Source organism: Lissotriton vulgaris, chromosome 5, assembly GCF_964263255.1.
Source record: "Lissotriton vulgaris chromosome 5, aLisVul1.2, whole genome shotgun sequence".
NCBI lineage: Eukaryota > Metazoa > Chordata > Amphibia > Caudata > Salamandridae > Lissotriton > Lissotriton vulgaris.
The window spans coordinates 1,797,759,298-1,797,783,834 of NC_141693.1; the positions used below are offsets into that span (position 1 = coordinate 1,797,759,298).

General features: G+C 44.7%; 1 protein-coding gene across 2 annotated transcripts in view; it reads left to right on the forward strand.

The window, feature by feature from the left end:
• The window catches only part of ACLY (ATP citrate lyase), a 320,315-nt gene that overhangs the window by 65,952 nt on the left and 229,826 nt on the right, over positions 1 to 24,537 (forward strand). For both annotated transcript variants that reach the window (XM_086924155.1, XM_086924154.1), the window contains exon 5: positions 21,547 to 21,737. In XM_086924155.1, the coding sequence (XP_086780281.1) occupies positions 21,547 to 21,737 (191 nt within the window). The remainder of the gene's footprint in view (positions 1 to 21,546; positions 21,738 to 24,537) is intronic.

The following is a 24,537-nucleotide window of genomic DNA, read 5'->3' on the forward strand; positions in this document are numbered from 1 at the left end:
GGACCTGTACACAATGGGGTACGCCCTGTGGCGGAGCCGCAGTTCATCCTTGCGTGCTAAATGGGTTTCCTGCAGCCCCACAACATCAAGATGATGGTCTACAACATATTTCAGGACCTTCTGTCTCTTCTGAGGGGAGTTCAAACCCTTGACGTTCCAAGTGCCTATACTAATCGGCATGATAGACCCCACACAGAGAGCTTGCTAACAGTAATACAATTGGCGCCCAGCCTGCATTCCTCCCCTCCCCCCAGCCACGTGCTCCCAGACGTTTCCAGAATAGTTGTTGGATCAGCCCCTCTACAGCATGGCACGCATACCACCACTCACACTCTGCATTCAACCCCAAAGGCCTGCCGTCACGGGCCCCCCCCCCCCCCAACCCCACAGTCCCTCAACCAAAACCCCCCCGAACCAACACAGAACAATGTACAGAAATGGGAAAAAAAAGTACAATAACCATACTCAACAAGATCAGCAGGCCGAAGTCCGTAGGAAGCCCCCAATCCAGTGACAGGCCAGAGGAATGAACCCACTATTCCCCTTGGCCGTAATCGAGGTCGTCTCCCACCAGAGTACTTACAAAACCCTCGATCAGAAGGCCCGAGCCTCCCCGGCGCCGATCCGCCAGTCTTCGGGGATTACGCCGCCTCAGAGCTGAGCTGTGAGTCGGCCAACGTGGCCGAGGCCACCGAAGCGACTGCTGCCCCTCGTTCCTGCAGGCTGGTAGAAAGGTCCGGACGCTGTCTAGTAGGGGATCCGGCGGGGGAGCGCCCCACCCTGTGCCATGAGTTCGAACGGCGCCGCCGTCGAGGCTGAGAGGCCGCCGTGGCCTGCGAGGACGGTACATCCTCCAATCCCAAGAGCTCTTTTGCCGCCTGAAGTGTGCGGAGTTGGGCCAGGCGGTTCTGCCATCTGAAAGGGTGCCCCCAGGAATAGGCGATCCCCCTCTCTCTCAGGAACGCTGTGACAGGTCGGAAGTCCCTCCGCTTTTGCAGGGTAGATGCGGCCAAGTCCTGGAATAGTTGTGGCCGATGGCCCCGGAATTGCAGTGAGTCGATGACCCTGGCTTTCCGAAGTATCCTCTCCTTAAGTTGAAAATCGTGGACGCACACCAATATGTCAGGGGGAGGGCCCCCCCCTCGCCGTGGCAATCCCACCCGGTGCACTCTGTCCATCCGTATCTCCGTCGTGTCCGCCTCATCTAGGACCTGGAGAAACAGCTCCTGAATGTACCCCCGGAGATCCCCCGCCTCACCGTCCCATGGCACCGCCCGTATACGGATGTTATTTCTACGGGAGCGGTTTTCAAGGTCTTCCGTGTGCAGTTGAAGGTCCAAATTCTGCTCGGTGAGGCGGATTATATCTTGCTGGAGCATATGAACATCGGTGGCCACGCTCAGGTCCCTGTCCTCCAGGGTCGCCACCCTCTCTCCTATGCCGTCCACGTCCCTCCGCACTTCCCGTAAGTCAGAGGCGAGTTGCGCCCTGAGTTCCGATATGTCCTCCTTGATGGATGCGAACAGCTCCGACATAAAGGCCTTCGTCGCTGGGGCGTCTTCATCCGAGTGCTTTGATGACCCACTCGCCCCAGGGGAGGCCGGTTGTTGGGAGGCCTTGTCCTTCCCCTGGTTTCGCTTGCGCTGCACGGTAGACATGGCGGCTCACCGCGCCCTGTGTCGGCTCCACGTGGCCAAAAGTAGCGGGGCCTGCAGGCGGACCAAGTGCTCGGCCCCCACCGTCGCCTCCAAGCGTTTCCAGGCCCCCCGCACATAGGCCCTCGACCCGTGAGCGTCTCCTGTATCCCAGGCGGGAACCCCAGGGAGCCGGTGTCCTTCCGCCTCGGCCCTCCGAGCCTCCGCTCTCCAATAAGCGATAGAATCACTCCTGAGTCCCACCGCCGTCCGGCTCTGTGCAGCAACCCGGCCCGGGGCCTCGAAAGTTCAAACGGGCCGCTGGCGCCACCCGCGAGGGGAGGGCCGGTCGATGGAGATAGTAAGGTGCTACTGGTCGTCCAAGTGTCACTGCTTGGCCAGGGGTCAGTGCTCCAACTCCCCCAGGTGTGGTGGGGTATGAGCTGGGTCTCGTCGTTAGGACCTCCCTCGTCCAAGCTCCGATCCGAACAGCCTTCCGTTTGCTCCAGTGTCTGCAGGCGGATCTAGGGCCCCGCCCTTCGACCACGCCGGGCCGCGATGACTGGAAAGCCCGGGGTCTCACAGGCCGCGGATTGCGGTCGCTCTCGCAGGTGCTTCCAAGGTCACACCGCCTCGGCGACCCCACCAACGTCTGCCGCTCCGCTAGGCGAACGTCTCCGCCACCGTAGGGGCTCGTGGGCACCCCCAAAACCGTGCTATTAGATGCTTTGTTGGATCAGCGCCGGAGCGGCACGAAAAGGCGTCCTACTCCGCCGCCATCTTGGCCACGCCCCGACATCTGTGTTTTTTAAACTATTTGTTTAATCTTCTCTCAGAGCACTAGAATTGTATTTAAAGTTATCCGAACAACAGAATCTGCAATGGCAGCCGGCACCCGGTCATGACTGCATGCTTATTTATGTAAAAGCGTGGCGCCCAGGGGCATGATTGGGGCTGCGGGCAGCAGGCGTCATTATTGACTTTGCGCCTGTGTAGTTAATTTATATTTAAAACCAGAATGATACAATATTTCCATGTAAAAAGCAGCACACAATTAGCAAGCAACCTTTTATCACGTGCCATCCGCCAGCAATTTGCATGCTTGGTGTTTACGCCGAAAAGCAACTGGCGAAATCTAATAATCAAGCTTTTGTTGCAAACAGAAAAATCTTTTTACGTCTAGTGCCTAGCGGTGCACTGGGCAGCAGAGCTTGCACAGTGCAAGACATTTAGTGAGTGAAAAACGGGGAATCTAAGCTGACCTAGGAATCGTGCGTGTGAGTTCCCTTTTCAGCAACCCCATTGGCCATAGCGTTCGTCTTTTAATGAAAGCCTGCACGTTATTGGCCAAAGTGGGGCGCATTGATCCGCCCACGGCCTATTGGTGTCTATTACGCGCTTGGTGAGCATAATAGATACCAATAGGCTGTCATGTGGTTTCAATTATCGTGCCCAGACATGGGCGCGATAATTGAAACCAAAACCAGCGTTCACTGTGGCGCGCGCACCACCCGCGGGCTTCAAACACCCCAGCTGTAATACTTGCTTGTTGTTGATTTGCTATTGTACACCTATGGTTTTTTATGCATCTGCGATCGTCAAGCTATTTTTGTTGCTGTTTTTTTTTTTTTTAGGTAACTGATTTTATGGATTTCGAGGTAAAAAGCAGCATGCAATTAGCAAGCGACCTTTTATCACGTGCCATCCGCCAGCAATTTGCGTCCTTGGAGTTTACGCCGAAAAGCAACTGGCGAAATCTAATAATCAAGATGCAACGTGTGATAACGCAAAAGCCTGGACTGTTTGAAAGTGCCTCACATATCGTACTCGCTCTCCCTTTTTAGCTTGTCACTTTGAAAGAAAAGTAATTTTTACAATTGGTCATGCTTGTTCGAAGCTGCTGCTTAAACAGAGCTCTATTGATGCTGGAAATATGCTTAATCAGAAACGTGATCTTAGCCAAACATTCGCTCCAAAATGTGACTCGGAAAATGCTGTTACAGAGGCAATATAACCCCGGAAGGGGTCAAGGATAAGGCAGGAAATCCACTGCCCTGCTCCCTTGTCCTGCCTAACCTCTGTGAATGGTTAAGTGCTGGGTGTAGATGGGATTCCAAGCTATGCTTGCCGCTTTTATGGCGCTCTTCAGAAAGCATCTCTGGTGTCGGTGGGTTGTTACATGGACTGTCTTGACATCTCTAGAGTGTGCCATAAATTTCAGTGAGTATGCAGTCTCGTGCAGCGAACACAACGCTGCCCATTGGCGCCTTGACATTATTTCTGAATTACAAGGTCAATGGCGGCGGCTTCTTTGCAATGCAATCGGTCTCGCATACAAGAGTTTGAGCTATTGACATTGCCTTTTATTTATGTGTTAATTATCAAAACATAAATAAAAGACATAATTTAAAATGCCAAGAGCTCAAACTTTCGCAAATGCAAGACCTATTGCATTGCAAATACTTGTTTTTTATTATTTACAACTTTGTGCACTTTTTGGTACTGGATCTTCGCAACAAACTTCATGCTCAGATGAGATTCTCTGCCAGAACTCTGTGTGCTTTGTGGAAAAGAGGCATCCTAATTCCCTGGCTAGAAACGGCACAGCAGCATCCTGTCTTGTGTGTACATTTGACATAACTGGGCAAAGGTGGCATGCGCCTGGGTATGAAATGTACCTAAAATTCGGTGAATGGTTATGTTTCTTCTGGTGCCAGCTTGTTGTGGTGAAATGTTGGTCACAGGGTTTCTTCCGCTGCACACCCACAGATTGTCACAGGCGAGACTAACCTGCAGCGACTTCGAATGCCAGAAGTACTATTCATCTTTGGCACTCTGAAGTGAAGTAAAGCAATTTAATAGCGCCTGCCTTTGAGAGGGGATAGCATACCCCTCTGCGTGACAACCGTGCATATCGTCGAATGTCATGCCCACACTAGAGTTTTCAAGGAGGTCCCCACTTCTAGTTTTCCGCCCTGCGGAGTCTGCGTGGGATCAAAGTATCTTGCTTGTGTTGTTCTTTGGGACTAGACGGTTCCAGCAGCGTTTTGGCCATTTGGTGGAATGGTGGGTGCTCCGTCGTACCGCCGGCAGGCACACAGGTCATGGCTGCAGGATTTCTGATGGTGAGGTGAGGTGGGGGGGTGGAGGGGGTGCCTTCGAGCCAGTGGGGACATCTGCTTGTTGAAAAGGGGAGGTCGAGTTCAGAAACTGATTTATGTCCCCTGATACGTAAAACCTCTGAAGTCCGTGACGACTGGCTATCAGTGGGCAAAAAGAGTCTTGTTACAAGCACTGAATCGAAACCAGTGGTGTGTGCGCACCACAGAGGAGCAGGAGCGGAAATCTAAACCAGTGGTGCGCGCCGCCCACAGAGGAGCGGATGTGAGGGAGCGCGGCAGCAAAGCGAACGCGCTCTAATTAGAAACACGTGTTTATTATTAGGTCTCAGATGCCGCTGCTGCGAGTAACAGACACCAATAGGACATGGGCGGTTAAATTTCTAAAGAAGGTGGGACATGCACACGCCTTTCACCAAAGGCGTACGGCCTTTTTTACAAAGACTCACGCAAAAGCCAATAACAGCTGACTAAAACAAAAGCACAAGCGTGTGGTCAGCTTTCTGAAGCCCCTACATGAAGTCTCTTGCTGCGCACTGCAACGTTAGGCTCAAGACCTAAAAAAAGGATGAGGAACAAGTAGCTAAAAAGCAGTTGGACAAAGGGAAATAAGGAAGATTTTGTCGTAAAGCAGGATGTGATTATTATTATTATTATTATTATTATTTGGAATTTTGTATAGCGCGCGGTTACCCTCGGGCATCCCAGCGCTTGTCCAAGGCTCCGGAGGCTGATGTCAGCGGTTGAGATGCCCAAGGAGTTACTATTTGATGGGTAGAGTAGAAAGTTGATAGTTCTGACTAGTTGTTGAACGTATGACCTAGGGAGAAGATTAGGTTTCTCGTTTGGAGGCATCAAGGTTCTGGAGGGTTCAGGATTCTGACCAATTTGTGGTTGGTGGTAGTGCTGTATTGTTGTGTTCGATTTTAGATTCTGAATGAATTTCCTAATTCTTGCCGTTGTACAGGTACAATTCACATTGGCCTTATATAGGCATAGAAATCCAGTCTTTATTTAGTCATAGCCCAAGCTCCCCAAATACAGGCATGGCTACTTCCATCCGTTCATCTACGTCACAACGATTTCTTGGAAAACAAGACTCTTCAGCTAAAGGGACTTTCCCTTGCCTGGATATTGATTTCTCCAAGAACTCATTTATTATGTATGAACATCTATTCCTTAGGGGTTCATTCATGACGTTCATATGCCCAACTTTTACATACATAATGACATTCGTAAACCCCTTCGAGGTATAAATATACCTTCACTTGCTATGGCAAAGCACAGTGTGGTTCGGTGCAGTTCGACTTCCTACTTGCACAGCGCAGCTCGCTACCTCAAGTGCCGAAGGAAGCCAACTCTCCAGCTGACGCACTGACTAGACGCTGTCATCCTCCTGCCGAGAATCCAGCTTCAGTGTTTGTGACTCCCCTTGCGGGTTGTTGGGAGATCGAGTCCAGGGAAAGAGATACTAACCTCTCTCATTCTAAGGTATGGAGCTGATTAGAACCTAGAGAAACCTTTGGAAATTCTTGACCGAACTAAACTATAACTAAAGACACCTACTTCTTCCCTGGTACTAGACCTAGGTTAGGTTCATTTGGGTAGGCGTATTTTAGAAGCACCAGTTGAGTATTTTAGCCTGTTATTTATGTATTTATGTTACGTCATAGCAACAGACAATGCTATTACAGTATTATTTTACTGTTCACACTGTACGCATTATACTTTGCATTCTGTCTAACGATTGTAGCAGTTCATATCTCTTGCATGAGAAATAAGACTGTTCAATAAATCCTTTTATTGAAACACCTGTCTCACTATTTCTGTGCAACTCTGTAGAAACGAAGCATGCACGATTGACTGAGTGAAATAGTTATCTATTGTTTCCGCGACTCTGAAGATATTGTTCCGTTTCTAGGGGAAACAAAGTTGTCATGTTTATGCGGTTGTCGGAGACTAATCCCTTCTTGTTCATTCGAGAGTTTCTAGTGACCTCTGCATTAGCTGGCACACACAATTAAGTTTAATATACTCGATTGAGACATACTGACCTCAGTCCTATGTCAAATCTATAGTGTATATTATTCCAATGCGCAGAGCCTATTGGGAATATAGGAACTACACTACATGGCGCCTAACGGTTTGGTAAGGCACTAATTAAACGCTAGATACTGAAGTAACTCAGTCGTGCTTTTCTCAGAGACCCTTTACTCCTAAAACTCCAAGAGATGTTAGGACAAAAAATCCTATGTATTAGTTTTTGGTTTGTTCAATGTTGCAGGATACAGTGTTCCAAAATATTGTGCACCTTATCTTTGTTTTCTTGAAACTTGCTCTGCAGTTTTGATTAAACAACGAAAATGTCTCTAAATAGGGATAACAACACCAAAACTGGTGGCGCTGCGGCTGATCCAGCCAATGCAGTTTTAAACCATACAGGTTCCAAGAAACTGATGAGAATGCTATAATCATTCCTCCAAATTTAAGGAAAGCCATCACTATAAAACTTATAAAACATGGCCTAACATCGAGAGGTGGTAGGGCAGTGTTTGTGATAGAGGCACATGAATATCACCCGACAGAAGTATTCTATTCATGGATAGACTTCCCAGAAGCAAATCCAGTAACACATCTACAAAAAAGATGATCCACCAGAGGAATATATTCCTTTCGAGGGTATTGAAATTCCACTCGCATACCGGGAGCATGAGCTCTGGTTTAAAGGTGCCCCAAAACATTTAAATTGCATCTCCAGGCTCGGTCCACTAGGTAGACCAGGAGCAACATGGTCGGCCATAGCCAACAACACACCTGACCCTGATGCAATGTCTGATGATGAATTACTTAGTAATATACAAAGATTAGTAGATTCATACAGTGATACCACAACTGTCTGAAAGTCCTGAAAGTATTTTCTAAAAACACTCCTACCTCCTTCTAAAAAGAAGTGGGAGAATAGCAAACTAACTTCCAAAGAGAAGCGTTCTGATTCGAGAGGTAGGTCTCCTCAAAAGGAGCCCTCCGAAAGGAGGTATAACCTCAGGAATAGAGCGAATTTGAGAACACCTGATAGATATCAAGATACTGATACACGTTCCTCTCATACCTTTCAGACTTCATCACAGAAATCCGAAAGAAGAGGATGTTCCGAAAACAAGGAGGAACGCGTGAATTCCAAAAACAATTAACACGTTCAGAAACACAAGAAACCTTAATTCACCAAAAAGAAGGTAGCAGGTCTAAAAATCCGACATGCCGAGGATATTGAGGACACAACTCAAGAACGGAGAATGGGCTCAGACAATGTTGGACAGCGCAGCAGAAGTCACAATAATTTGACAGTACGGGAACTGATTTCTGGAGACAGTGGACTTGAATGAGTTCATTCGAGTTGAAACTGCAGATACCAGGGTTAGCTCTCCACATAGGTTATATGAAATAGCTTTCCGGATCGAGGGAGACGTAGCAAGAAAAGTGAACACTCTTTTGGGAGAGACTTTCTAAGGGTTATGACATATAATCTAGCTGAAAAAGACTGGCCACCACAATTTGTCAGTGAGTGCCCACATGGCGAAGATATCATTATGCCAGCCTTCTCTAACCATATTCCAATTCAGTTAAAATATACTTCTGCCAGGAAATGGGCAGCTGCCCAAGCCCCAGCATTATACAAAATCATGTAGGATGGGATGAGGACTCTCCTCACCATAAAATCCACCCCAAAAAAATCAATCAACTGCACACAGGCAGTAGCCAGTTAAGCAAGAAGCTAAAAAACAGGTCAGGGAGATTTTAGATCATCTTGAATACCAAGCGGTGATTGAAACATGCTTCTCCTCAATGAACAATCCTTTGTTTCCTGTATCTAAACCAGACAATACATATCGTCTAGTATTGGATTACAGACATCTAAACTGCACACAGTACCGCACTAATGAATAACATTGTGCTTAAAAAATATAAAACCACATTAGATATTTCTAACGGTTTCTTTTGTCAAAACATCGCACCAGAAAGTAGGTATTTGACCGCTTTCTCAATTATGGGGACACGGCATCACTTCTGTCGTCTCCCTCAAGGATTCAAGAATAGTCCGGGGTTATTCTCAGCAAGAGTAACGGAGTTACTACACACTTATGATGATGAAGCATTGTCATATGTGGATGACATCGATCTGACAGATGATGACTTGGATAGGCACTTGAACAGAGTGAACACCATTATACTTTGATTCGCCTCTGAAGGGTATAAATTACATTTTAAGAAATCGAGAATTGCCCATCTCCACGTCCTAATTCTAGGGAATGAGTTATCAAGTGAAGGCAAAAACCTGGCAGCAAACTTTCTAGAGAAATGTGCTCTGTTCCAACCTCCAAAAACGCTGAAAAGCTTAGTCAATTCTAGGTTTCCTGAATTTCGGAAGAATTTCCGTTCTGAACTACACAGAAAGGGTTAAACCTCTCTACAAATTAATCAAACCTGATTTTAAAACAGTAAATTGGACACAAAAGCACACAAATTTTGCGTTCACTACAAAAAGACATGTTAGCAACTACACATTTGCAAACATGCGTAAACGTACGCAACTTAGTGATCCGAATCACTCCGGGTCTTAATTTTTAATGAAGGTGAAAACATACCAATAGCTTACAAAACACATTTGTATACACAAGCAGAAATTACATTCACTTCGACGGAAAAAATGGTGACAGCGGTTCAAACTGCTGTAGCAAAAGAAAGAGCCCTAGCACAGGGGAAACTCATTATGGTCGTAACTCCTGTACCTGCCTTAGAGGCAGTGACAAAAGCGAGCATTCCAAATGCTAAAGCTTTACATCCGAGATGGATACAATGGGTTAATTCTCTTACTGCAACAGATGTTGAATACGTTTTTGATCCATATTTGAAAACACAAGCATTTCTACAATACGAACATGACTGTCCTGCCCACTGAAATTCTGCCTCTTGACCAGTATGAATGTATAATTTATACTGACGGATCAGCTGAACCCACTACAAGGGGTAAACAAGCCTATAGTGCGGCGTGCGCAATCGTTAAAGGTCATATGCGCGATGGCAAATGTTGACCAATGGTCACTAAAATGCAATCTCTAGGAGATTGTACAGCTCAGCGAGCTGAACTACAAACATTCAAGATGGCACTTGAAAACACGGATCGCGAATTCCCCACACTCGTAGTGTGCCATTCTTTCTATTGTGTACAGTCCTATAATTTAATATTTACAGAATTGGCTTCAAAACTGTTTCAAAGATGCAAAAGGTGGCACAATAAGCATAAAACGCTTTGGGAACAAGTAGTTCAGTTACAAGAAGACTACAAAACACTCATGTGATACATACTCTGAGTCATCAACGTGATTGCGTTCATGTTAAAGGGAATTCATTGGCTGACGAAGCAGCGAAGGGGGCTGTGCAATTGGCTTCCGTAGCTGCAATCACTCGTTCAAAATCGAAAATAGGCAGTGAAATAATGCAGGCTGTCAATGCTACAAGCAAAGGCAGTGATAGTACGCTACCCATAGGGTTTCCACTCAAATACTCTTATATAACTGATGGGAACAATGTTCAGTTTACTCTAATCCCTGGAGTGGGGTATAGGGTAATTCCAAACATGGAACATAGATTAGGACTAATTTTAGCAGCACATTAAGTGCTCGCCTCTGCACATGCAGGTATTTCAGCCACAGTATTGTTATTAAAACAGAAAAGATCGCAGACAAGAAGGAATTTGGGCCTTCTTGCAGACAACCAGTACCTGTCCTAGCAATCCACGGATCAAGAACAGTTTTACTGCCGCCCCTTGCTGGCAGAAAGGAGAAAAGGTTTGTGTCTATATTGTCCTGATCAAACCACACTATGTGGCCGATACTAAGCAGTAGGCCAAGTGGACTCCGACCAAGTAGCAGACGTACTTCTCTAGCAACAATCCAAGAGGTTCAAACTGAGAGACTCATCACCTTTGAAGAATCTGCAGTGCGAAATGAAGGACTATGCAATAAAGCCATGGAACTTGTACCTCTTGAGACCCAAATAACAGTTCGTCAAGAAACACCTGTCTACAATGAAGTAACAAGTGATCAAGTGGTTCCAGCGATTTCAACGAATTCTGATGCAATTCCAACAATTGGTAGAACTGCCTTTGGCTATTTCATTAACTTTGATACGTTTTCTGAGGATCCCAGCGAACCTGAAACGACGCCAGCAAAAAGAAGTTTCAAAGAACAAGCAACTGACCTTTTTCTTCACCTGGAAAAGACTTATCTGGTTTCTCCATGAATTGAACTTTGGATTGTGATGGGAATATTTTTTCTTCTACTTTGGTTGACTCTATTGATAACTCTGGGCATGCTAATAAATGGAAGAAATGTCAGAATGGACACAGCAAGTAAGAACATCAACTTACTCCTCAAACCACACAAATCATCTCACCATGAACAAAGAGACTTGCCAGCAGTGAACACCACAGCCTTTCCTGTACCTGATGGTAAAGCTTGGGACAGAACAGAATATGACATTTTTGGCCCAATTCAAGATAGATTTCATTAAGTGACTTTGTTTCATCTAGTACCTTTTCTGATGATTGAGACTTTGAGACTGTTAATAAGATGTCAGACCTAGAAATGGCTGCAGTGTTCACTAATCATGAATATTTAGAAGGTTCTTCAGAATATGAACAAATGTATTGTTATAAATAGTATGCTCATCATTTCTTGCACAAATCAACAATGCCTAGAAATGTATATATGTATAACCAATGGGAATATTGTCCTACGGCACCAAAGGGTAGCCCAAAAACTTTTGCTAATAAGTTGACGTACTTTTCAGGGTTTAATATATCCAATCCAGAATCATTTTATTTTAGAAATGTAAATGAAATAGGAATGGAAAGTATGTTGACCAATACAAAACAGATTTATTCTGCAGCCTTTTATGCCCAACTGTCTGGACTAGGTTTCGACTTTTGGAAAGACAACATTGAGTCAAAAACTGTCTGGGGTACGAAAGATTGGCAAGTGAATGGGTTAGAAGCTTTATTCAGAGCCTGTATAATACCTGAGCAAATTATGTTTTTGAATGACACTGTTCAACAGACTTCTTGCCTTGGGTTAGCCAAGATCAAAGACATGTCCATACCGACACCTACACCTGATAGTTAAGAAACTTAAGTGGGGGAGGTTGACGTACATACTATTTTGCTTCACAACAGAACAGATCCAGATTGGAAAAAATGGTTGATCTGGCCCACAGACACAAACAACTGTCAAAATAGATTCCTGAACAAAACACAAGGGGTTAAATACAATAGGCCAGACCCAAGCTATGTTCGAAGACCGCATTCTGGAATAGTCACAACCAACAGTGTAGGGAAACTCTGCCTTGATTGGCTCCAAAGATCTACACTTAGGGATGTAAAGCAACACTTATCTTTACTTAAAGATGGCGCAGATCTTAGGGAATTCTTGATAGTACCAAGAAAACTGCGTCAAAAATGTTTTATATATGCCGGTATATATGCTGCTTATAATGAAGCATGGAAGATTACGCAAGCAGAGACTGCAGAAAGAATACGAGAAATTGATTGCATTAATTTAGAGAAAACTCTCTCTGTAGTTGACAATGGGTTAACGACTCTGTCGTCCAGGATATATTCATTGGACAGCATAGTATCTTCTGTCATAGACATCATGGAACAGGACTTGGTCATGCTGCAACATGGTCAGTCGCAACTGCGTTCTATCATGCTATTAGGCTGGACGTTGCAAAACCTTCATTCAGGCTATGTGCCTTGGCTTTTAATCAATACTACATCATTGTTTTCAGAATTCAATCTCACTGATAAATAGATCAAATAGGCACATCTGCTGTGGCATGTTGCCAAGCATACCATATCTAGTAACTGTGTCAGCCAGGGTCACTTGCTGTATTGTTTTCTAAAACCAAGACAGCCAGGGAGTCGCCGTTATGGCCTGCACTGAACATCTCTTCTATACGAATTGATACTCTAGGCAGAATGAAAAATTCTTTTGCAAAAAACTGTGTCACTGACTTCGGCCAAAGAGCCCTATGATCTACAAGTCGCAAGGACTTCTGCAGAGATGCATGCTCTTTTAACTACAAACTGCCCTATACATTTTGCGGCAATATTAAATCTTATCTTAAACATGTCTGATACGAGCGGTATTGCACATCTATTTAAGAACATATGTTCCGGACTGTTATCACCTTTTCAAGCAGTCCTAGGAATATTTCCAAACTTCGTGCACTCTGTGTTTGGCGGACTGCCTCTACTTTTTGGGACTCATTGCAGGGGTACTATTTTTGCTCCTACTGCTATGATATGGCAAGCCAAATCACCAGCGTCACTCCAAGCACCATAGAGAGAGCTCTCTTGGAGATGAAGTGTCGTGAGCACATCGTCGAAATTTGGGATTAACTAGTCTACGAGAATTAAATACCACATGGTTTCTGTCATTCAGACCAATCTGGCAACATTGCATCTTACCTATTCTACGCTGCCTGCTATGCGGAGAGGAATGCGTGCTAGACATCTGTCTAACACTCCCATCAGTCATGCCAACGGATGTTGATGCTTTGCTGGACCCGGTAATGGCCCATGCTTTGTGTTGTCTCCAGCGGCTACCAATTCTGATGACTGCATTCATTGAGATCTCAGACGCAAAATGCTGATGCTGAGGTACGAGAGGAAACTTCAGGCGCGCAGGTAATATCCGATTCGAACATTGCTGATGCATCCAATCTGAAGGCGATGCTTCACATCTATGTGCGGTTAATCTTCTAAATGAGGTAATTCAACTGTCGCCTACAATGAAAAACGATTCTTTTACAGACATAGAAGATTTCTTGTTTTCTCCAAGCGCTAACACTGACTATTGAATTGGGCAGACAGCGTTCTGAGATGCTTCCTATGGTGATTTCCCCTACACCCCCCCCCCCCCCCCCAATTTTAATTTTTTATTTTTTGGTACAGGCAATCTGCTTATAGTAGAACTATTCATAGAGAACAAGAATTCTTTGAATACTTCCCAATAGACAATATATGACCTTGTCTACAAACAAACAGTTTTATGTAATCTGACATGAAATGGTTTCGGCCTTTTTTCTTCTCTATTTCATAAATGTATATTTTCGTGCTTCATTCATTTAGCATTCAAATGTAAATATATGCTTGAAATGAAACATTGCTTTAATGCGTACAGCACCTATACATCTTTTATTTGTACAACAAGTTCTATTGCATTTTTTGTGTATTTTGGATGGGTTTTCTCACTTCATGTGTAGATGTTTTAGATATGTTTCAACATGTTTAGAATTTAGTAACGCTGTACACAAGAAAGTGGAGTGGGTGTTGTGTTCTATTTTAGATTCCGAATAAATTTCCCGATTCATGCCCTTATATAGGTACAATTCACATTGCCCTTATATAGGCATAGAAATCCAATCCTTATTTAGGTATAGCCCATGCTACCCGAATACAGGCATGGATACTTCAATCCGTTCATCTAAGTCACAACGATTTCTTGGAAAACCAGACTCTTAAGCTGAAGGGACTTACTTCCCCTTACCTGGATATTGATTTCTCAAAGAACCCATTTATTATGTATGAACATCTATTCTGTAGGGGTTCATTCATGACGTTCATATGCCCGACTTTTACGTCAATACTGGCATTCCTAAACACATTCAAGGTATAAATATACCTTCACTTGCTATGGCAAAGCATGATGTGGTTCGGTGCAGTTAGACTATCTACTTGCACGACTCAGCTCGCTACAGCAAGTGCCGAAGGAAGCCAACTCTCCAACTGACTAGACGCTGTCATCCTCCTGCTGAGAATCCAGCTCCAGTATTTCTGACTCCCCTTGCGAGTTGTTGGGAGATCGAGTCCAGGGAAAGAGATACCAACCTCTCTCATTCTAAGGTATGGAGCTGATTAGAACCTAGAGAAACCTTTGGCAATTCTTGGCAGAAGTAAACTATAACTAAAGACACCTACTTCTTCCCTGGTACTAGACCTAGGTTAGGTACATTTGGGTAGGCGTATTGTTGAAGCACCCGTTGAGTATTTTAGCCTGTGTTATTTATGTATGTATTTATGTTACGTCATAGCATCAGACAATGCTATTACAGTATTATTTTATATTACTGTTCACACAGTACGTATTATACTTTGCATTATGTCTAACTATTGTAGCAGTTCATATCTCTTGCATGAGAAATACAACTGTTTAATAAATCCTTTTATTGAAACGCCCGTCTCACTATTTCTGTGCAACTCTGTAGAAACTAAGCATGCACGATTGACTGAGTGAAATAGTTATCTATTGTTTCCGTGACTCTGAAGATATTGTTCTGTTTCTAGGGGAAACAAAGTTGTCATGTTTATGCGGTTGTCGGAGACTAATCCCTTCTTGATTATTCAAGAGTTTCTAGAGACCTCTGAGTTAGCTGCCACGCACACAATTAAGTTTAATATACTTGATAGATGACCTCAGTCCTATGTCAAATCTATAGTGTATATTAATCCAATGCGCAGAGCCTATTTGGAATATAGGAACTACACTACAGTATTGGGACGGCACTGACAGGGTAGGTAGAGTGAGGATAGCATGCGTGAAGTACTGATTGAAAGGTGGCATTTGTTAGGTCAAACAAGGATATATTTAGAGTAGAGATTTTTTTTTATGTCAATTGAGCCAGAAAAACTTGAGTTTTGTTCAATCAGTTGGTGATGGTGAAGAGGAGCAGATGGTTAATTTCAGGATATCATGTTCACCGGGAGAATAGTTGATGAAGGGAGGACATTTGTGTAGAATTTTGGGAACCAGTTCTAGATCAAGTGAATTACTACACCCGCAAGTGTGAGCAGTAAGTGCCAGAGTTCTCCAAGAGGAGTTTTTGCAGGATTTGTTTTGTAATGTTGATGCCTTCTCAGGTTCTGGTCTCCCGTAATACGCAGGGGAGGTTTCAGAACATCTTGGATCATGTATCGGGAAACAGTTAAGTGAAGTATATAGCCTGCCATAAATATGGCCTTGCAGGCCTAACCTTCCAAACTTGTTTTTGAGGATTCCGCACAGATCCAAGTCTGGCCCAGGTTGTGAATCCAGGCTGTCAAAATGATCTGATGGCTTTAGTAGGGCAGTACACTACCACTATGTTTGCATTGACTGAGGTGACGTCTGTGGTTGTAATGCGGTCCATATGAAAGACAAGTATGGTTGTGCGTGAATAATTATGAAGGAGACCAACTCCTTTGCCTTTTTAAGCATTGTGAGGCTTTGTCCGCGAAAGAGGCTAAGCTAGTGTGAAACGCCGCCGCTGCATCTTTGCCCCTCAGCTCTGTCCATGTGAGAGTACAAGCCACTGCTAATGACGTTGCAGAATTCAGTTTACTTTCTGTATTTGTGCTGATGTGGGGAAAATCGAGTATTTTTGTATTTTATATTTAGTCATGTCAATTTCATTTTAGATAACCTACCTGCCGACCCATATCTTTTGTAAATTTTTTTTATTCCTTTCAAAAATGTGTTTTAATATTGTTATTTTAGTCCCGATGTCTGACCTCTTCTTTGTGTAGCACATTAACGGAAAGATGGCCTAACCTTAGCCTGCATGCATAAAATGAATTCCCGCCGCCCGTTTGTACGAGCAGAATTGACTTATTTATTGATACTGCAGTTTATTAACCTCTTTCGCTGCAGTCCCCTGTACATCCATGTAACAAGCCTGCTTAGGTACCTAAACATTCAAGTTACATTTTAGAGCATATGCTTCTAAATAAGTAGCTCTTAAAGAGGATCAAACTGACAGTGGCTATGGTAGAACGTGAAGCTGTTTTTCTAACCTGCTTAGAGACTGCCCGAAAACCTGCAAAGACCTCCTCGAAATCAGAAATGAAAAGGGCTGCTCGAGAGACCCTCTGAGGAGTAGCTTCTGTTCTGTAAGCGCTTTATAAATATACAAAAAAATGAATTATCTATAATTACGTCATACCGTGCTGCAACAACAAATTCCCCCCCCACCCCCCACACGAAAGAAGTTTGTGATAAACGCTGGTGATTTAAAAAAGTGTCTTGCGTTTACCTTTTTTAAATTTTTTTTTACATTTTTGTACGGTCACAAACATTTGCATTTGAGGAGGAAAATATATGAAAGTTTAGAAAGATACGATGTTACTTTTTCCATCAGTTTAGTGCAATCTGATCATTTTTTTTTCCCCTCATATGACCTCCATAGATAAATATAACTACCTCTCAACCTATACCGCCCTTGTCGTTTTTATCTAAGGGGTATGGACTCAGCTGATGGTGTTTAAGTGGCACCCGACCACACCACTCATCGGGAGCTGACCAAGAGGTCTAATCATCTGATAACACAGGTAGATTAAACACTGACTGTACCATCTAACAGGTTCCAGAACAGCCCCAAATCTGCCCTACCCCTATTCTGGTTAACCTTTTGATCCAAATCTCTGAAATATCGTACCGCATTCCACCAGGCTGTCCAAGTTGGAGGAAGGACCTGACGCCATAGCTTGCAAATCTCCCTTCTTGCCAACAGGGCGAGGTAGAATACCAATTTACACTCAAGGCCCGAGAACCCCAACAGACCATCAGACTTCAATATAATACCAAAAATAATAAGAGAGGGGCTTACCTCAACCTCCATGCCCAATAGATCAGACAAGGTCTTACCCACTCTGCCCCAAAACTCTTGGATCCGGGGGCAAACCACAAAGATGTGAACATCTGCGTTCGGTGCTCTACATCTCGTACAATTAGCCTCTCCACCTCCCCTTATTTTCGCAAGCTTCAAGGGCGACCAGTATATCCTATGCAGTGTGAAGAAATGATTTTTCCCTAGTGCAGCAGATTTAATTAAAGGGTATAAAATTCCCAAAGATACTTGCCATAACTTTTCTAGATCTTCACTCGGCAAGCACTTCTCCCAGACCAGATGCGGGCGTTCCATTTTCTTATCTGCTGCTACAAGAAGATGCTGGTACCAACAGCCTACTTCCTTTTTTTTTGCCTTAGGGTCTTGCAGCTCATCTTCCATGGAGGTATCCTCTGGCATTATCCTGATTAAACTTCTACACCAAGAGGAGAGTTGGTAATATTTAAATCTAGAAAGGGTTCCAATGGTAAGGTTCAACCATACTTCCCAAGGATAACAAATGTTCCCATCCATTATATCCTTCCAGAATAGGACTCCGGCCTCTTTTAATGGTTGAGATAGAGCGTCCATAAGGCATACCAGGGTTCCTGGAGAGTCCCACACTGGAGCCCAATCACTATAATACGGCAGGCCTAGAACAGCTCGACACTCAGTCCAAAGTTTAACTGCCATATATAAAGTTTTAAACCTGATCTTTTTAAAGTATTTAGGGGCTCCAAATGTTTACATATATCCCACCATATCCATCTCTGAGAGCATGGCTTTAAACATACTACCAATCAAAGATCTATCTGGTTTTAATAGTAACATCCTACAGTTTTTTAATTGATATGCCCAACAGTACAACTGAAGATCCAGCAGACCCAAGCCTCCCTTAACCATCTTTCGCCTAAGCTTCTTCCAGGATAACCTGATCCCTTTACTAGCCCATATAAGCGAGGAGGTTTTACCCTGTATTTTCAAAAGAGCGGTTTTGTCAAATTCCAGAGGGATACTATTAAAAAGATAGGTAAATTTAGGGAGCACACACATTTTGATCAAGTTTGCTCTCACATAATGAGATAACGGTAAAATCTTCCATCTCTTCAATAAAAGCTCCACCTCCTTAGAGACTTTATCCTAGTTTTTTTGGGGATCTTTTCTATATCTTGGGTTATGATCACTCCCAAATATCTTAGTTCTGTAGAAAGCCTAACCCCCTGTGCAGAGGTATTCCAAGCCATGATCACTGTTTTGTCACTATTAACTTGATAACCTGACACATCACCAAAAGACTGTACTTCAGCCATTCGCTCAGATAGGGTCGGGTTAACGTTGGAGGAAAATAGAATAAGGTAATATGCATACAGAGTAATCTTCCTGGTGAACCCATTGATTTTAAAATGGAGGATGTTGTCATTCTGTTTTAAAGTCTGAGCCAAAGGCTCAGTGTATAAATGAAAAAGGATCGGTGATAATGGGCACCCTTTAGAGTATTAATAAGAAAATGCCAGTTAACTTGATCAAAGGCTTTTGCAGCATTGACCGTGATAATTGAGAGTGGGGCCCCAGATGTTGTTGCCAGGTCAACCGAGCCAAATAAGGAATACACCAGACCCAGCATCTGCCTGCCTGGTAAAAACCCTTTTTGATCTTGGTGAGTGAATGACCCCACTATCTTGCTAAGCCGGGCATTTAACACACCCGCAAAAACCTTATAGTCCCAATTTAATAGTGAAATAGGGCGATAAGATTGACACGGATTTGGGTCCTTGCATGGCTTCAAGATTAGCGTGATGACCGCCTCGTTCCAGGATGGCAGGGGCGAGTTCCCTCTAAGAATCTCGTTCTACAACCTCAAACAGATCGGGATTATTTAATCTAGTATTACCATGTAAACTTCGATTGGGATTGCATCTGGCCTTCTGCTTTGCCTCTCTTAGTTTTGCCTAGAATTACAAGTAGTTCACCCTCCTCTATATCCTGCGTCAAAATAGCTTGGCTCGCTAAATTCAATTTCAGTAGTTGTTTTTTAGACAGCCACTGATCGATGATCGATATCCTCAACTGTTAACTCCTCCCTATATAGGCCTTGAAAGAACTCCACAAATGCTTTCTCAATATCCCTTTTTTCCTCTACAACTTTGGCTCCTACCTTGATTTTATTAATAAAATTGTACGACCTATCAGATCTACTTTTCATAGCAAGTAATTTGCCACAGTTTTCCCCCTGGTCAAAGTCACTCATCTTGCTTGCCTCCCACTTTTGCAGCACTATTGCTTCAGTTTTCAGCCTAAATTTCATCTGTAGATCCTCTACCCTAGCTTCAAAGGATTTTTATCTGTGCTCTTTTTAGGGCTGTCTCTGCCGATGCTAGCTGTTTTCCTAAATCTTCAATATAATTTTTTTCTGCTCTAGCACAGCCGGCGACAGCCCCCTTTAAGGTTCCTCTAAGCCAAGCCTTAAAGGCGTCCCACACTGTATGCAAAGGGGCTGAATCTAGATTGATTTGGAAAAAGGTATCTGTCTCTTTCTTTAGGAACTCAGGAGTCAAAGGTTGCAAAAGAAATCTTCTGTTCAAGGTCCATCTACTCAGTATAGGCTCCAAAGGAAAGGCCAAATTTAAGATCCTAGCACCGTGATCCGAGATATGTATCGGTTGATATATAATTAATCTTGCTGCCTCTAGCTCAGAAAGGTTGATTAACATATAGTCGATTCTCGAATAGTGATGATTTTTTTTACTATAAAAGGAGTACTCTCTCTTCTTTCCCATTTTCTTCCTCCAAATGTCAGAGGTTAAAAGTTTTTACGCGGGGTACCGTGATTTGTGTTCTGGGAGAAGATCTATCTAGATTATTATGAAGCAGAACATTAAAATCTCCTCCTACAATTAAGGGGACCTCGAAATCCACCAAGGCTGAACTCAAGTTACTCAGAGGGTCGATATCATCCTCATTAGGACCATAATAATTGGCTAAAGTGTATCTAAAGTGTATCTAATGCCATGGCACCTCACCTCACCTCCGCTATCGCCCACCTTCCTCTAGTATCTGTTTGCGACTTAATGAGCTCTACTTCTGCATTTGATTTAATAATTAGAACTACTCCCTTTGAACAACATTGTTGGTCGGATGCGATTACCTTCCCCACCCATCTTAGATTCCCAAACAGTGCCCTGCATTATTACTGTAGCAGGTGAGTCTTGAAGCATAAGAATCTTAGCCTGGTTATCTTTAAGATGCTGCAGAACCAGTGGCTGCCTCCCCCTAACTCTCAGACAGCTCACATTCCACCTTAAAATCTCAAGAGACTCTACTCCAGATCTATCCCCTTTCATAATCCTCACTCTCACCCAGACTGAGACCACAGATAGAAATTAAGTCATATGAGGTCATATTTTGGATATTATTTTAATCTGATCATTTTTGTAAATAACTATTTTATTCTGGAACTTTTGGGTCCATTCCTTGCCATGCTATTGAGTTGACACTTAAACCATTCTTTTTTCTGTAACCCACTGATTTCTCTCACCATCTGCTTGAAATGGTGTTAATACCTTAATTAAATTATGTTGACTGTGCTATAAAAAAACCTATAGTGTAGCATTGCCATGAAGGTCTCTCTCGGACCACTGACAAGAATTCTATATTGTAACCCTTTTATTAGAAAATTTAGATATAGATTTTTCAAAGTTTCAATGTGTGTACCGACAAGCTAAATGTCTTATGAAGTGCTTTATAAAGCTGGACCACATCACCTCAGGGATATAACTGCTGATGCGAATTTTGCAGTTTATTAGCGATGTTGTTGGCACTTAACTTTTTGGTACTGCTCTTTACTTTTATCTGAGTGTATTCAACCCTGTGACTTACACGTGGCACACTGATCACTTTAACAGGTCCCTTCGACCTATTTTGCCAGCTACAGTTTTAATGGTTTGTGTATGGGAAGATGAGTGTTGTTTAGAGCTGTGCATGTTGTGAGCTGAAATCTGTCTTAGGCTAATGTCATGTTTGCTCTGAGGTGTCCTTGCTAGAAATAAACCATGAGTGGAACTAAACGTGAACGCTGCTGATTTATTTTCTAGGCGGAAGAGTTCTACGTCTGCATCTATGCTGCTCGAGAAGGGGACTACGTACTCTTCCACCATGAAGGTGGCGTAGATGTGGGAGATGTGGACTCTAAAGCCCAGAAGTTTCTGGTTGGCGTGGGTGAAAAGCTGAGCATCGCAGATGTAAAAACACACCTACTAGTGCATGCGCCGGGAGACAAGAAAGAGTAAGTGGACACCGCACACTGTTTGTTCTAAGTTGTTAGCCAAGGGCTTTGTACTATGAAAGGAAAGTTTTTTTGACATTGATCCAACAGCTATTGAATCGGATCTTCCCAGTGGCATGACTGGCTTAATATAATGTTTCTGCACCACCATGCCTACCTAGAGCTACTTCAGACCCTCACAAACTAGCATTAGAAATGCAATAGGTCTCGCATTAGGAAAGTTTGAGCAATTGGTATTGTAAATGATACTTTTTTTATTTATTTGTTGGTTTTGAAAATAGCAAAAGTAATAGCTTTGTCAGTTACAATGTCAATAGTTTTAACTTTCGCAAATGTGACACCTATAGCATTTGTAATGCAATGTGTGTTGTATTTACGTGACTTAGGTGTATTGATATTGCAAATAACAATGGCTTTTAATTTTGTAAATAATTAATACTTAAATAAAATGTATTGTAATTTATAATGGAAATAGCTTAAACGTTTGTAAATAACTTTTGTGAAGATAATGTTCAGTGTATTTTATTGTGACGAAAATCCAAGAACATTGCATTTGCACCTACACACACACACACACACACACTCACACACACACACACACACACACAGCCACACACACAGCCACACACACAGCCACACACACAGCCACACACACAGCCACACACACAGCCACACACACAGCCACACACACAGCCACACACACAGACACACACACAGACACACACACAGACACACACACAGACACACACACACAGACACACACACACAGACACACACACACACACACACACACACACACACACACACACACACACACACACGTGGTGGTGGTGGATATGGTGGTGGATGTGGTGGTGGTGGTGGTGGTGGTGATGGTGGTGGATGTGGTGGTGGTGGTGGTGGATGTGGTGGTGGTGGATGTGGGGGTGGATGTGGGGGTGGATGTGGAGGTGGTGGATGTGGCGGTGGATGTGATGGTGGATGAGGTGGTGGGGGTGGATGTGGTGGTGATGGTGGATGTTGATGGTGGTGGTGATGGTGGATGTGGTGGTGATGGTGGATGTTGATGGTGGATGTGGTGGTGATGGTGGATGTGGTGGTGATGGTGGATGTTGATGGTGGATGTGGATGTGGTGGTGGATGTGGTGGTGGATGTGGTGGTGATGGTGGATGTGGTGGTGGATGTGGTGGTGATGGTGGATGTGGTGGTGGATGCGGTGGATGTGGTGGTGGATGCGGTGGATGTGGTGGTGGTGGATGGGTGGATGTGGTGGTGGTGGATGCGGTGGATGTGGTGGTGGTGGATGCGGTGGATGTGGGGGTGGTGGATGTGGGGGTGGTGGATGTGGGGGTGGTGGATGTGGGGGTGGTGGATGTGGCGGTGGATGTCATGGTGGCGGTGGATGTGGTGGTGGTGATGGTGGAGGTGGTGGTGATGGTGGATGTGGTGGTGGTGTGGTGGTGAGGGTGGATGTGATGGCGGTGCTTGTGGATGTGATGGTGGATGTGGTGGTGGATGCGGTGGATGTGGTGGTGGTGGATGTGGTGGTGGTGGATGTGGTGGTGGTGGATGTGGTGGTGGTGGATGTGGTGGATGTGGTGGATGTGGTGGATGTGGTGGTGGTGGTGGATGTGGTGGTGGAGGTGGATGTGGTGGATGTGGTGGTGGTGGTGGATGTGGTGGTGGAGGTGGATGTGGTGGATGTGGTGGATGTGGTGGATGTGGTGGATGTGGTGGATGTGGTGGTGGTGGATGCGGTGGTGGTGGTGGATGCGGTGGTGGTGGTGGATGCGGTGGTGGTGGTGGATGCGGTGGTGGTGGTGGATGCGGTGGTGGTGGTGGATGTGGCGGTGGATGTGGCGGTGGATGTCATGGTGGATGTGGAGGTGATGGTGGATGTGGTGGTGGATGATGGGGTGGTGGTGGTGGTGGATGCGGTGGTGGTGGATGGGGTGGTGGATGCGGTGGTGGTGGATGTGGCGGTGGATGTGGCGGATGTGGCGGTGGAGGTGATGGTGGTGATGGTGGATGTGGTGGTGGATGCGGTGGTGGATGCGGTGGATGTGGTTGTGGTGGATGCGGTGGTGGATGCGGTGGTGGTGGTTGTGGTGGATGCGGTGGTGGATGCGGTGGTGGTGGATGCGGTGGATGTGGTGGTGGTGGATGCGGTGGATGTGGTGGTGGTGGTGGTGGATGTGGTGGTGGTGGTGGTGGATGCGGTGGATGTGGTGGTGGTGGTGGTGGTGGTGGATGCGGTGGATGTGGCGGTGGATGTGGCGGTGGATGTGGTGGTGGTGGTGGATGCGATGGATGTGGTGGTGGTGGTGGATGCGGTGGATATGGTGGTGGTGGATGCGGTGATGGTGGATGTGGTGGTGGATGTAGCATGACATTTTTATTATATACAGAGGGGTACTTATTTTGAACCAATCACTGACCGATGTTAATGTAAGGGTTGTAGATGGTGGGTTGCGCATGCCTTGTTTTCATATCCATTATAATGACAATAATCCTTTCTTTGACCCTGTGCTCAATCAACGTGGACTGTATTATAGTGAATACGAGGGGCTTAGATAAAGAAATAGTAGAGGCGAGGAGGAAGGGAAACTTGGGTAAGAAACAAGCGACGGAGGAGAACAAGACGGAGGGCATTGCTGGGGGGAGGAGAAATGCGACACGGCGGGCAGGGGAGGGGGCGGAGCGGGAAGAGCGGCGATGAGGGTGTGAAGGTCTCACATGAGGGGGCGTGGTATCTTAAGTCGTGTTGCTTTGGTAGGCAAGATTAAAAATGTGTGAGCA